General features: G+C 36.2%; 1 protein-coding gene across 3 annotated transcripts in view; it reads right to left on the minus strand.

Moving 5' to 3' along the window:
• The window catches only part of MLLT10 (MLLT10 histone lysine methyltransferase DOT1L cofactor), a 118,889-nt gene that overhangs the window by 18,710 nt on the left and 85,554 nt on the right, over window positions 1-14,625 (minus strand). For all 3 annotated transcript variants that reach the window (XM_048950414.1, XM_048950413.1, XM_048950412.1), the window contains exon 13: window positions 860-977. In XM_048950414.1, the coding sequence (XP_048806371.1) occupies window positions 860-977 (118 nt within the window). The remainder of the gene's footprint in view (window positions 1-859; window positions 978-14,625) is intronic.

Below are 14,625 nucleotides of genomic sequence, written 5' to 3' on the forward strand. Positions count from 1 at the left end.
TTTATGAAAGTGTCTAATTCACAAATTCCTATTTATAAGCTGAAGCATAGGAAAGTCCCTTGCTAAAAACGTAGTAAAACAAACAAAAAAGGCCTCATTAAATATATGAAAACGTTTTGCTTGGAAGGACTCAAAAGGGTTATTTTCCCTATGGCCTCTCAATAAAATAACCCTATCTGCCCCCTTCAAGGTTGCCCTCCCCCTATTCTGAGTCAAGTGACCCCCGACCTCTTGGAGGGCAAAGACATGACTGATCCATTCTTGGTAAACTGCTAAACTCATTCCCTTCCCCCAAACAGGCATGACTACTACGACATGTCAACAAATCCCTAGGATGGAATGAAACAAAGCAAATCCAGTGGCTCATTAAAACCGGAGAGGAACCCAAATGTTACAAAAATGTCAATTGGTAAATATTCACAAGATTATTGAATGCTGTAGAAGTTCTCTAACGGGATCTCTTTCACACGAAGTTGTATGTAATGCAATTTCATGAATTATGCAAATAGAGGTTTAAACTATTCACGACAAAACCCAGAGCTGTGTTGCTCTCATTGCAAAGAGCTAAGAACTGAACACATCAATCACCGAAGTCACAGGAGACATTGTTGCATTCCTGCCTGCTGATGGCTCTGCTTAAACATTTACATTTCAGAAAGTTAAAAAAAAAAAAAAAAAAAAAAAAAAAAGCTGCTCTGAACTACCAAGAATTTATTTGCAACACGGAACAACTTTAAACAGACTCAATACCCAAAAGTTGAGCAGAGTTCAAAACTAAAATCGTACAGTCTTCTTACAAATACTTGAGTTTCTTAAGTTTGTAAAGTGTCAGTGTTTTCACTACCACCAGGAAGCTTACCTGCTTGGCTGTTCTCAGACTGAGCTATAAGTGCTGCCATTGCTGAATTTGGATTCAGCCTATTGCCGTACATGTGGGACGGAGGCAGACTGAGAGAAGATCCAGGTAGGGTGTTTGCCTGCAAGAAACCAAATAAAACTTGAATACTGTTCTTAAAAATGAAGAGAAAGTCTGCCTAGTGCACAACAATTTGTTTTATTGGGTGCTTGTTTGCTTGTTTTAAGTTGAATTTTTTTTAAAACAAAGATGTGAGCATTTAACAGAAAAAATATTTTCCCCTGATGAGCACAGAAACAGAATTGCAGTGCTTTTAAAATACACCAGATACTGCAGTGCGCTCTTTATAGATATGCTGATAAAAAAACCACTAATCACAAATGTACCCTAGCAAATATTGAAAATAACTACACTGCATTTTAAATAACAGACACAGAAGAGGATGGAGAGACCTTGCAGTCCCGAAGTATGCACTCAACGCTAGGACTTAGTAGCATGGCGACCATGTGGTTATCCTCCTAATTATTTAATCTTATTAAACCATTTACAAAATAAGGGCAGGTAGACAACAGATGTCTCACAAATGCCTGGGTTCCTTACATCACAAGCCGGCTGTGGAGGTCAAAAGGTCCAACTTTCAGCTCTATAGTTTAACTACACAGAGCCATATTTCCTTTGCTCTGCTCCGTCATTAGTAAAACCTGCACACTATTTTGTTACTTCCTATTTTGATAGACTTGGAAGCCTGGTGTTTTTTTGTTTTGTTTTGTTTTTATTTTAAAGAACGCAAACAGCCATTACAAGTATGTTTTCTATACAATAGGGGGCTCAACGAATCACAGCTTTGCCCTGACCCCATATAAGGAACTGTATTTTTGGCAGTTGGCCAGCTCTACTTATTGAAGAGCTCCCAAAGTTTGTGTTCATTCATGTTGCTAACCACAATTCTGAAGGTCTCTGCTGGGACTTGTGCCAAACAAGCGAAAATGAACCCTTAAACAGATGAAGCTAAGGAGGCTGGCCAAAATCTTGCATAATCCAATGCAATAAAAATACCTTCCTCCTTGGCTGCTTATGCTTTTTCCCTTTCGAAGAAAAGATTTGTGTCAAATGCTGAGTTGGAGACAACCAATCAAAGAAAAAAAGGCGCTGCTGCTTATTAAAAAGGCATTTCCCCACCTGACAAAAGGACTGCTTCCGAACAAACAAAAGGTTGCAAGATTCAGAGGCGAGCAAAATCGCAGATACACAACGAGTGCAATCACAAGTTGCAGAATGAAGCTTTTAAGAAAATGTAAACGACCCTTACAAAGCAAACTTTTTTCAAAAATGAAAAAAAAAAAAAGGTGATCAGTAAGGAACTCAATTTGTGGGACATTTTGACATGTATAACTGCACACAAGAGACGAGGGAAACATACTGGTTATTACAGCAAAATATTACAGAGTATAAACTATGTCTCTGGAAAGAATCACACACTACCATTAAGTTTTGGCTTTCAGCCAACATATTAAACTTGATGAATGGACTTTTATGAATTCACACAACTGTTTTCAATGATGCTTTATTTACTATATACTGGTGAGAAATTTTCCCTGATACTTGCATTCTTCTACTGTCACAAAGTTAGAAAAAGCCACAAGTAATTACTTACAATGATGAGGGTTTTCTCACTTCGTATTTTAAAGGTATGTGCAAAACAGTTAGACACAGAATTGCAGTTTCACTTCAAATCTGGCTTTTATTTCTGTATTTGCACAACTGCGTGTCTCCAGTAGAATTAATCTGAATTAGTGCTAAGTAAAGCAGGCGCTTCCACCTACTGATACAACATCTTCCAGAAATGCAGTACATGGTGGGACTGTGACACTTAACTGCTGAAGAAGGCAATAGTATGCAACTCCTGCTATTTCCCTTAACAAATTCCTATAGCGAAACTCCCAGTTGACTACTATCATTCATCAGCAAACTTCCATTGCTTTCCTCTCCAAAAAAAACAAACAGAAAAAAAAACCCTGCTTATTTCACCAAGGAAACTTTACAGAACAGCACATTGTAAGATACAACATTACTTGTTTCCACATCTAAGAGACAAGACTAGCAAATTAAGAATTTGTGTATCCTTCTTCACGAGAACAAATGGATTGAGATTATACGTTCTAATATTATCTGTTAGCTTTTATACTACAAATATGTTATTTGTGCTCAGCATTAGGATATTTCCATAAAAGATCTTTTGTAATTCCAGTGAGAATTTACACTGAAGCAGTAGTATTCACCCTCATTCTGTGTAATTCACTACCAGCTTGCTTGATGGTGTAAGATAGCAACTATATATTAATTTATAACAGCAGGGCAGCTATAATCAGCACAGAGAATAAATGTTTATTTGACAGAAACATGCCCCTAAAGCTCTAAGAACATTCTAAAAAGTATCTAAGTACCTTTAAAGGCATTGCTAAAGTCTGTTGAGTAACCATCACATCACAAAACAGAAGACATCAAAGGAATTAAACAATGTTTGCCAAGTGAGCTGATATAGCAGATCAAAAGACTTAGCATGATTCAAACAATATCTAAGTTGATTTTTTCACAAGTGGTGGTTCACCCTAAACTTAACCCCATTTATACCTCTAAAATAATAGTAAAGGTGTCCTACAACAAGCCAAAACTGCAGAAGTTGCAGTTACATCATATATCCTATGCAACTCTTCAAAGGAAAAGTCACGTTAACAAAAATGTTCAAGTAAGCTGGAGGAAAATGAAAAAAAAAAAAAAAAATTAATATTTTTTTAAATGGCAATGTAAGATGACAAGAATAACGATTTGTGAAGCTTTATTATGTATGTGACGACTTCATCTGACAAGAAAGTAGAGGAAGTGGAGGGGTACTACATTATTTAAAGGTGAAATAGGAGCTTAGTGTTTCACTCACAGCCGAAACAAGCTGTAGCAAGCATTTATTAAAAATGCGCAATCATCCTGTCAATACACATTAAGATCACAGGACTGAAACATGCTCTAAAATCCAGAACTTCTAAAGCCACAGCATTCTTTGTTTCAACTGATTCAGTCAACACAACACACGACCAAAATGTACGAATAAAGAGACCACTAAGCATTTATTTTGAAAAGGCTGCAAATTTTCCTTATGAAGGTTTTAGCAGAAGGATTTAAGCCCATCTAGAGGTATATAATACACTACTTTCATTTATAGCACGTTCAATAAATCAGTAAAGCAATAAGCAGCAGAGCAGCACAGCAAGAAGATACACTGTAATTCACAGAATGCCCCATTCCAATAAGAGCAAATGACTGATCCTTGATTGATGCTTACGAACGCTTCCTCCAGCGTAGGGAAGTCTTAGAGGGTATTCCTCTAATTAAAGAATTACGTTTCCAAGTTAACTCAACTTTGCTAAATAAAAATATCCTGGCAAATATTTAAAACTGCTTTGTATTTAGCTTACTTGACTCCAAAATTTCAGAAGTTAAATATTCTTTAAGGAAAAAGAGGAACGCAACAGTGCGCAGTCACATACAACTGCATCAGGTCTCAAAAACTTGAAAGGAACAGGGGAATTGGCATGCTCGGAGATTCGCAAGTTTTATGCTCTGAAATATTTTCTGATAACAGGCCTCATTTCTGTCTCAGCTCTACACCAGTAAGGTTTTAATACTCAGCGTGTGATGAGAGATGAAACCAAGTGTGAACAACTTTCAGGTCCCATGAGTAGGCTGACTGTTGAAGCTGTCAGGTTCAATTGCATCATTCCACATTATTCAATGCCCCAAACTGCTCCCTAATTGTTAGGGGCTTAACATATTCAAAACCATTGTTTAGGCTAATGCTGAAATGCCTACAGTTGAGTTTCCATAAAGAAAGGGGAGGGATTTAATTGTAGTTAAACCATTACTGAACTCTCCTCCTTTCATGATAGGACAACAAGGATGGTCGGAACAACCAATTCCAAGGCAGCTTCTTAATCAGTTTATATCCAATCAACATACCTTTTCCCTTCTGCTTTTTTAAAAATGGTCACTGCTGTATTGTAGCTTTGTGTCATATTGTGATGATGCTTTAAAATTAGTGACATCATTTAATTACCTGCTTCAGCCAATACAAGTTCCCAAGATTAACTGAAAGGGATATTTTGATTTCTCATTTAAAATAAAAACATGTCATTATTCTTGTGCTGTCTTTATCCCTTTAAGTTCGATGACCGGATTAATGTGCTTGGGTTTTACCTATCCATACTACTTTTTTCCTCCATAGAATGATGCTACGATAGCACAAAATCGCCCTCAGTTTCAGTAACATGAACAGAGCCCTACATACCACCAAAACCAAGCAAACTTCTAAAAACGACATAGGAAACTACTAAAAACAATATTAAAAAAAAAAAGAAGCAAAAGAAGTTTTTAAGCTAAATATACTCTGCTACACTTCTGAGATGTCACTAAAGGAATTCCAAGCAACTGCCCAGTGTCATGAGGTATGGAAGGAAATTTAACTCCTGACCAAATATTAACGTCAACATGCTTTATCAAGCAGCTATCTTAAAATAATGTATTTCAGTCAACGGCAAGTAACATTTACCAAAAGTAACATCAACATTAAAACCTACATCACAATTAAAAAGTTTAGATATTCAAACATACTCATGTACATGATGTTAAACAAAAATCAGTAATATACAGATACAAATTAACTGCTTTTCTTGAGAAGGTGAAAGAGCTTGCCTATCAAGCGATAGCTGCAAAAGCAACCTTGCTTTTTGTTTTCTAGCTTAACTTGGACAAATGGAGAAAAGTGATTTTATCTCTAGATTTTTTTTTAAGCCGATTACATTACCCGGAGCTTTGCTTGGATATTCAATGCAATGGGAAGAATGTGCTATCAGATCCTTTCAGTACCTTTAGTACCACCTTTAACTTCACTTAAGAAGTGTGGGGAGGGAGCCACTGCTACAAATCATCAATCATTTGCCTTCTCTGAATTCTGTTAGCTCATCATATGGGATGGCAATACAGAGTTACATAGGGGTTGTCAGACTGCAGAGACACACCAAATTTCTAGGAACCCCAAGTGGGAGTTCTGCCGAATCAACTGCTGCATTTCAACTCTTCAGCACCTTCACCACAAGTGTCTAGATCTTGAATCTAGTGAAAACAATAATACCTGAAAGATTTCCATCCCAATAAATACAGACGGAATTCAGAGAACAAAGAAAATCCGGGATACAATACTGTTCCCACTTTTCTTCTCAAAACCATCATACAAGTTTGCAAAATGAATAGCAGCACAAAATGATTTTAAAATGCAATGTGATAAGCTCAATTTGTATTTTAACTGAATGAAAATGATCTTTCCATCTTTTCACTTTTTTCATATTTGTTTTCTTTTTTATTGGTTGAATTAACTTTCAAGCAAACTATTGTATTGGCTTCTTGATTACTACAATTGACAGCACTACTGATGCAGGAAGTGCACACAACCTTTTACAGCTCATCTCGCCCCATCTGGTATCACACGTACCAATACAGCAGCAATATCAGTTAACCTCAAATGCCTACTACAGCCTTTTATTCACTCATTCTCCAAAAGAAGTACTGGGCTTGAAAAGATAACCCATCCCATTCTGCCACCAGTACCATCATGCACAAGTCCCTGAAGTTTGATGGGTTTTTAACAGATAATAAAGGTGCAATTTTCTGAAATCAACTGGTCTGTACCTCCTCCCCCCCCTCCAAAACTGCTAACTCATCAAAATAAAGAACTAGCTAAAAAAATACAGATATTGGAAAGGCTAAAATGAAATCAGATTAAGGTTTTGGGGTATCTTAAGGGAAAAAAATTTCAATCAAAAAGCATTCATTAAAAATGTAAGAATTACCATAATTAAAATCTGTTAGAAAACTGTATATGTGGCTTATGAAATCAACCTATGTATACATTACTCACACCATTAGTACTTCTTACGCTACTAGCATAAAACTAGATGTCATGGAGGTTATTGCTCATAAACAAGCAAATAATCAAATACTGTCTTTGAAAATCAATCATTTTGATTAAAAGTACAAATAAATCCTTCAATTAAATGCAACCATCTAACCTTCAAACAACAACACTCAGATATTTTCCAAGAAAGGCATGAATGAATGCAACCGGGAAACTCAGTGGGATTTGAAAGGCAAAATGAAAAATTAATGGCACACCTACAGAAACTAATTTATACCTCTGCCCACTGTACAACAAGGACACATCAAGTCATTAAAACCCACATGGGTAGAAGGCTTATATTCCAATAATGTGAAAAAGCTATAACTTCAACTGTACAGCCAGTTTACTGATGTCTTTAACATCAACTAAGCTGGATATTCTGTACAACTTTAGTCAACTGATATTTATCAATTAGACACCAAAAAATAAATAGGCCTGTACATAAACTTTTTAAAATTGCCAACAGAGCTGCCATTTCAACACAAATCCCTTTTACCCCAAATTTGTTCCTCCATCCTTTCCAACTACCTCTGCCTTTGTAGCACTCACTTAACCTGTATGTGCTCTGAACAGACAATGGAAGCAATATCCTGCCTACGAATTTGTTTTCCTTAAGAATGTGAACCTATGCATCGGGAATCACAATTTCACTTTCATATTGACCAGCAGAAAGAATGACTTGATTAGGAAACAGACCCAGTATACCAATTTAGCAATCTGTTTTCTTCATGAGTATTCCAAAGAAACCCTGCTTAGTATGGCAAACAATAAATCTGAGAAAAAAAGTAATCACTTCCAAGATCATCTAAAATTTCAAAAATAGAAATAATGAATCAGCAATTTATTCACACGCACTGACGTAAAATTTCTAAATAAACCTCAACAGCCTTTGGTATTTAAGTGATGAAACAAACACCTATGGTAGCAGAATTCCTGCCGTGTAAAAATGCTTACCAGATACTCAACACTACAGAAGGCACTAAGGACTGCCTCAACAATGAACTCTGCAGCTTGGAAGGAACAAAGGATACACTACATAAACTTGAAATCTTTTTCAAGTCAAAACTAAACATTTGGTCTCATCTGAAATTTTATTTAATCTTTCCATTGCATACAGACTAGAAAATTTCACATTTTTCACATTCAACAACATTACTATTGTCTCAGGCAGCTAAATTGAAGTAGTGCTACACTCAGTTCAACGAAGAGGTCAATGTGCCTCAGTTGCCTGGAGACTGATGGTTGCTACAGCAGCACCAGATAAGCCAAGCTAAATAAGCTTCAGCTTGAAGGCAGAAAACATTTATTGCTAGACTGAAACACTGATGCAGTTGTCTCAGCATGCAGCACTGCCCAACATCATGCAACTGCCTTTCAAGCTACCTGTACACTGCACAAGTGTATGTGAAGACAATCTCTCTGAGGCAAGAGAAGAATATGAAAAGATTTTAATTGAGCTAAATACTAGATTACTTGCAACTATGATTCCTTTGTTCTTCTACTTGAGTCACATGTTACAAGGAATTTTCCCTCTGGCTGTAAATTCTTCCTTCTTGCTACTCTCCTCCACCCCCACCCCAAAAATCCTCAGTCAGATTGAAGGAAAAGAAAATTAGATTTTTATCCATTTTGCCTAGAAGTAACGAAGAATTAAAACAGGTTTTAAGTGTCCAGCAAGAAAACTGCTATGGCAAAATCTTTATTAGAATCATTCTTTGTTCATTTTTGATTTCCTAAGTCTCTTAAATTTACGTGGCTGTGACAAGAACACAGTTTAGTGCTTTAGGAAGGAAAGCTTTTATTTTGCATTGACAGTTCACATAACAATACCTAACTCTTCTCTGTCTACAAAGCTCTGGGGGATGCATACAGAACACCTTCTAAATATACTGACATTGACTACTTCCTGTGGCAATGAGTCCCAAGGATGAACAACATACTTTTTAAGAATAATCTCTTTTTGTTTTGGATGTGTTGCTTTACCCTTTTTCATCTTTTTAAGTTGTGAGATAAGGAGCACAAAGTAATCTTAGCATCCAAACAGTCTGTGATCCATGGCGATATTTCACCTTTGACCCCATGGCTAGGAGCCTCTTCTAAGAGATCTTATCACCAAGAGCTGTTTTGATAGTCAAATAAAATATGTTAAGTGGTTTTCATTTATCCACCATGTCTATTTATTAGAGAATTCTGGTATAGCATTAAGGATACGATTTCCTTTCTGGAAGCATGCAGCTCAAAACATGCACCATCACGATTTCCAGATGTTTTATTATTCTATTTCTAATTACTACACATACTAAACTAAATGCAAATCATCTTTAGAAAGACATAACTAGAAATCCAGAAACATATAACTAACCTGACCACAAACATTTGTTAGACTTGCTACTTTTATACAAGTTCTTAAAAAACAGCAACAACCAACCAAAAATACATATATTGCAATATAAGTTATAACAGAATAAGAAAAAAAAAAAAAAAAAAAAAAAAAAGATACTGCTCATCTGCAGGAACAATCATTTAACTCCTGATTGTAACAAACAATTTTGTATCAAATAAAGACAAAGTCTGGTAAGACCTGAATTCCCAATCACCAGAGATAGTGTTTTTTGGAGAAACTTATCAAATAAACCAACATACTGTCATAAGCACTATCAGTGCTTTACACAAATTACTGGTTTCTAAGGGTTAGGAGGTTTCATTACAAGGCAGCCTGTGATACAAACCAAAACAAGTCACTAGGCTTTGCAGATAAGGAGTCCATACTAACTGCACTCTGGACTTCATATCTGGTATTCAGCATCCAAAGTGTTTATGTATTAGGAAGCACTTTAGGAATTGACCTGAAAAAAAGTAAAAACAACATAATGGTCTTCCCAAGTTATGGAAATCATATTTAATTACATGGCCAAAGTAATTTACCATAATTAAGACAAATTGTTTTGGATAGCAAGAAAGGGTTACTCTGTTCAAATAAGTCCACAGGGATACTTCCAAAGTTTCTAGTTTTAAGCCTTAAGATGTTCTGATCCAAATGTATCCACACAAGCCAATACCAAATTCTTAACTTCAGCCATGTGGTAAGTGGCAAGTGGCAGCAGTGTGTACTTTCGCTCACTCAAGCAAGCTACCACCTACTGCAGGCTGCTTGAAGACTGGGATTATCATGTCTGCCACATCAGTGTCCTAGAATTGAGGACAATTTGTCTTTCTTCATGTTTTCATTCCATCTCCCAAAGGAAAGCTCATTAAAGCACTGACAGCGAACAGACCTGCCATTTTTCTAGACTACTCATGAAAAGGATGGACCAAAAACACCTTTAAATGGACTTACACTTTTGCCTGCCCAGCTCTATCATGTTAGATGCTCACCGTGAAACTTTCCTTCCTTCCTCATGTTTTCTTAAGCTGAATGTTTTACCAAAAAAAAAAAAAAAAAGAAAAAGAAAAAAGACTACATTTCTCTGAACAAGATTGGGAAACAGAAGCAAAGAATATCTTCTCTGGCCATAATGAATTTGAGAATATGGCATCCATTTGTTGCTACAGCTTTCGCTCAGCCACAGTATCAGTCAGGCATGTGTTTTTTATTGTCCTAAAGTGTCAAATTTGCCTTCTGAAGATTTGCAAAAACAATAACAATAATAATAATTTTTTAAAAAAATTTTGGTAAAAAGTACTTGTTGAAGCAGTATTTTTTATGTAATCATCATTTCAACTACAGAGAACATTCCACTCCTGTTCTGAAAGGCATAAATAACATTGCTTTTGAAATTGCTCTTAACCTCTGTTGATAAGGACCAGAATTAACAACAGTTCATTTTTCCAGTATTTTCAGTTATTTTCCTATGGGTGTCAGAATATAAAAGAAAAAGGGGGAGAAGGTTGCCTTTGACAGTATGCACAATGATGAGCAGACTTGAATCACAATAAGAAAAAAACCACTAAAATAGGAAATACAAAAATAGTGTAAATTAGCAGTGTGGGGAAAGAGCAGAGGGCTAAGGAGACCCAGAATGACAAGCTATAGTAACCCAGAAAGTGAGAAAATAAAAACCAAAGGACAGAAGCATCTGAAACATAAGGTGCCATACATTCAGCATCTGAAAAGATCTCTGGATTCCTGAGCTTTCACATTCCTCTATTGTTAACAAATAACTCCAAACCTATTGAAAAAATTAAGCCTTATCTCTCCTTAAAGGCTGCATCACACAAAGGAGGATAACCACCACTATATGAATGCTAAAGAAAACCCTGCTGTTTTCCTACTGCTCCTAAGGGGAGTAAAGCCAAACAGACTTCAGGGATAATGGAAGTGATTAAAGCAAACTTATTTCACTTAGAATTGCAACTGAGTAGCAGCACCTACCTTCCCAATTATCGCATCTCCACCACGGTGGCTGCAGTTTACTCCATCATAATTAAATACCGGACTAAAGTAACGAACAGCAGCTATTCACTTTCCCTATCACTGTGCAAGTCACAAGGACTGCTGTTACAGATGCTTCTTTTCCCTTCCCTCTATTAGCTGTTTCTGTGGTCAAGGAAACACAGTGCATAGAGATGGGAACTTAGGGAGAAAACAAAACAAACTTAGGAGAAGGAAAAAGAGCTTGGGAAAAGAAGGAAACCGCTAGCAGAAACATCTTTCTCTCTGTCCTAAGAAACAGAAAAGATTTTGGACCGTATCTGTAAAATAGGCTATTGTCATGTATGTGCAACACTGCTTGAAAGCGCCTCGCAGTTCTGGGAATCACTAGAAGCATAGATACCATCACACGGGAGGGAAAAAAAAAGCTAAAATTGCAACTCAAATATATTGATTCCAAAATAAAATTCTGAAAATTTCTGCATCATCTGCAATTATTATAATCCAAACCACACAATACCAGCACAAGAGAGTTTATTAGCTCCAAATCTTTACAACAAAATGCTCTGTTTTAAAGAAACCACTACATGCGTACTCTACTCCCATTAAAAATCTTGGAATCAGACTACAAGATACAGTTTTTCTTAGAAAGAATACAATTTGAGAGATTAATAATCAATGACTGGAAGAAAACCCAGCCAAAAAGCCTTGCTTCCGTTCCTGCAGTCTGATACTATATTCTGAATGCACGCAGCCCAGAAACAAATGGCCCCAGAGCGCTACTAGGATAATTTCACTGATTTAGGTAATCAAAACGAATAGACAGCTCAACCAATCTCAGTCTCTATCAAAGCAGTAAACAGCTCCTTCTCTATAAAACACGTGATCTACTAAAACTAATTAAAAATTTTAAAACTGAAAGTAAATTAATCTCCCAACCACAATTTCCTGGCAAGTAGAAAACAAATGCTGCTGTATGATACCAAAAGATTCTGAGGCATCTACATCACTACTTTTGCTGTAAATAATATTTAATCACTAAGAACAACTTATCAGAAGAGCAATACAGCAGACTGATACAGAACAACACAAGAGACTAATAAATGTCTTTGCTATAATCAAGCGTGAAACACAAAGAAATCCTTGAGATGAAAACCGAGCACCATGGTACAACATGAGATTTGGTTCAGCAGTAAGACAATATTCCAAACCAAAATGCCAGAAAGTGATTTTTCTTGACAACAAAACGTATGTTAATTTTCATGTGATAGATAGACAAGTTTCAGAGACGTAAGATGCAGTATTTAGCTGCTACATGCAAAACAGGCAGTACCTACCAACACAGAGAGCATCCATTCCCAGAAAACCAGAATCAAGTATTTGTGTGGACCGTACCTTTTTCTCCTGCATGCTTTTTCTTACACTTTTGCAATTGTTAATTGCACTGTCATGCTAATGAAATTTCACTGAATTATACAATGTAATCTATCACAGTCTATGTCCATGAACACTAAAAAACAGGAAAATGATGCAAGAAAAAATATCCATAAATATGTCCACATTTCCAGCAAGCAGACCACCAACTCCCACCTGGTGAGGAACACCAGCATTTAAATTCAGTTATGGCACAGCATGAACACAAGCTAATAATCTCTTCTGGATTTATTAGATTGGAATAAAAATTACCCGTGGCATGAAGGCAGAATAAAATGAGATAGAAAAGATGATTGCAATAAGGTCACTCTTAAACAACAAGCAGGGCAGGAGCCTTCGTATCAGTCAACAGAATCAAAGAATTAAAATCCAGGATTAAAATAAAATAAGATAATAATAGTAACAAAAAAAAAAAAAAAAAAAAAACAACCATATTTTATGCTTTAAATTGGTGTTGTTTAGTTGCTGAAGGAAAAGCAGCACCTGAAGTACTACTTTTTGGGGCTTTTCTTAATGTTTAACACGGACACAGAAGTTATTCAACAACACTGGCATAACTGTAATGCTTTCTAGTTTTTTTAGTACTTTGAGTAAAATTTTCTGCTCTGGATGTCTGCCATGGCCTCCCAGCCAAAACAATTCAGCCAATTTCAGAAATTCAGTGTTGGAAAATACTTTTTCCCCAGTTCCTCTCTTCAGAATTTCCTAATACCTTAGCATTAAGAAAAGGATACCAAAATTTATGAAGAAATGGAAAATTTATCATCTCACCAAAGTCATAATTTACAATTGATTAATAGAAAAAGAATATTTAAAGTCTTAGACAAGCGCACTGTAACAGCATATATTCGATGCTATTAAATAATAATCCAGCTGCATGTTGATCAATCAAGTTTTGGCCATAGTAGCTCTCTTAACAACTAGTTCAAACAAAAAAACTTTTTAGCCATTACCTTTTACCTGTTGTAGATGCCCAAGTTTACCTTATCTTGTAACCATTTTTGGTGCACCAAGGATCTTGGCTCATTTTCTTTTAATTAAAATACTACACAATAAATGCATTAGCATGCCATTATTTGAAGACTTTCATGGTCAAGTAGTGGTAACTGTTAATATTTACTTAAGATCTCAAGCAGACACGTGGAAACTCGCAGAACTAAGTAGGTAAATAATCAGTCATTTAAAGTAACTGCATGGTAAAATGCTTCTCTTGAATTAAGGAACAACTACATGGTAAAATAGGTTCACTTGACTGAGTCTTTTCAAATACCTCATGAACTGAAACTGAAAGAAGTCCCAGAGTCCAGCAAAGCAAAGGCATTTTAGGGGTGGTTTTCATAATTCAGTATGAAACAAAAATACCTGTAGTGGGAAACCTGCCCGGTATTTTCAAGTCCTTTAAGTTGGTAAACTACATTCAGGCTCTCTCCCATTGTTTTTTCAATCAGTTTATCCTCAATCGGAGTTTAACAAATAGAAAGCTATAGTGCACCACTCTTGTTTATTTACCTATTCCATGACTTTGCAGACCTTTGGCTTACCCCATACAAGTCTTTTTTTCAAGCCAAGACCTCTAAATTATTTATTTGTTCCTTATAGAGATGCTGTTCCTTGCCACTGCTCATTACTGCTGTTCTTCCGTAACTCTTTCAGGTTTGCTGTATCTGTTTTGAATAGAGACTGTTTTCCCTTTAATGTGAATTTCATTTGTCCTCTTACCACCTTGTCAGCAAAGGCTGGTGAGGTCTTTCAGCAGTTTTGACAGTTGATCCTCCTAATAGCTCACTGCATCACCTACCATAATCAGCAAACATAGCCTCTGTTCCTCCTTTTTTTCCCACATTATTTATGAATACACTGAACTGCACAAAAGGCCATAATGCTGATTGTTGCAAGACTCCAATGGAAAACCTCATCACTGTGAGAGCTGAGCATATATACTTGTTCTGGGTTTTGGTG

Source organism: Lagopus muta, chromosome 7 (genome assembly GCF_023343835.1).
Source record: "Lagopus muta isolate bLagMut1 chromosome 7, bLagMut1 primary, whole genome shotgun sequence".
NCBI lineage: Eukaryota > Metazoa > Chordata > Aves > Galliformes > Phasianidae > Lagopus > Lagopus muta.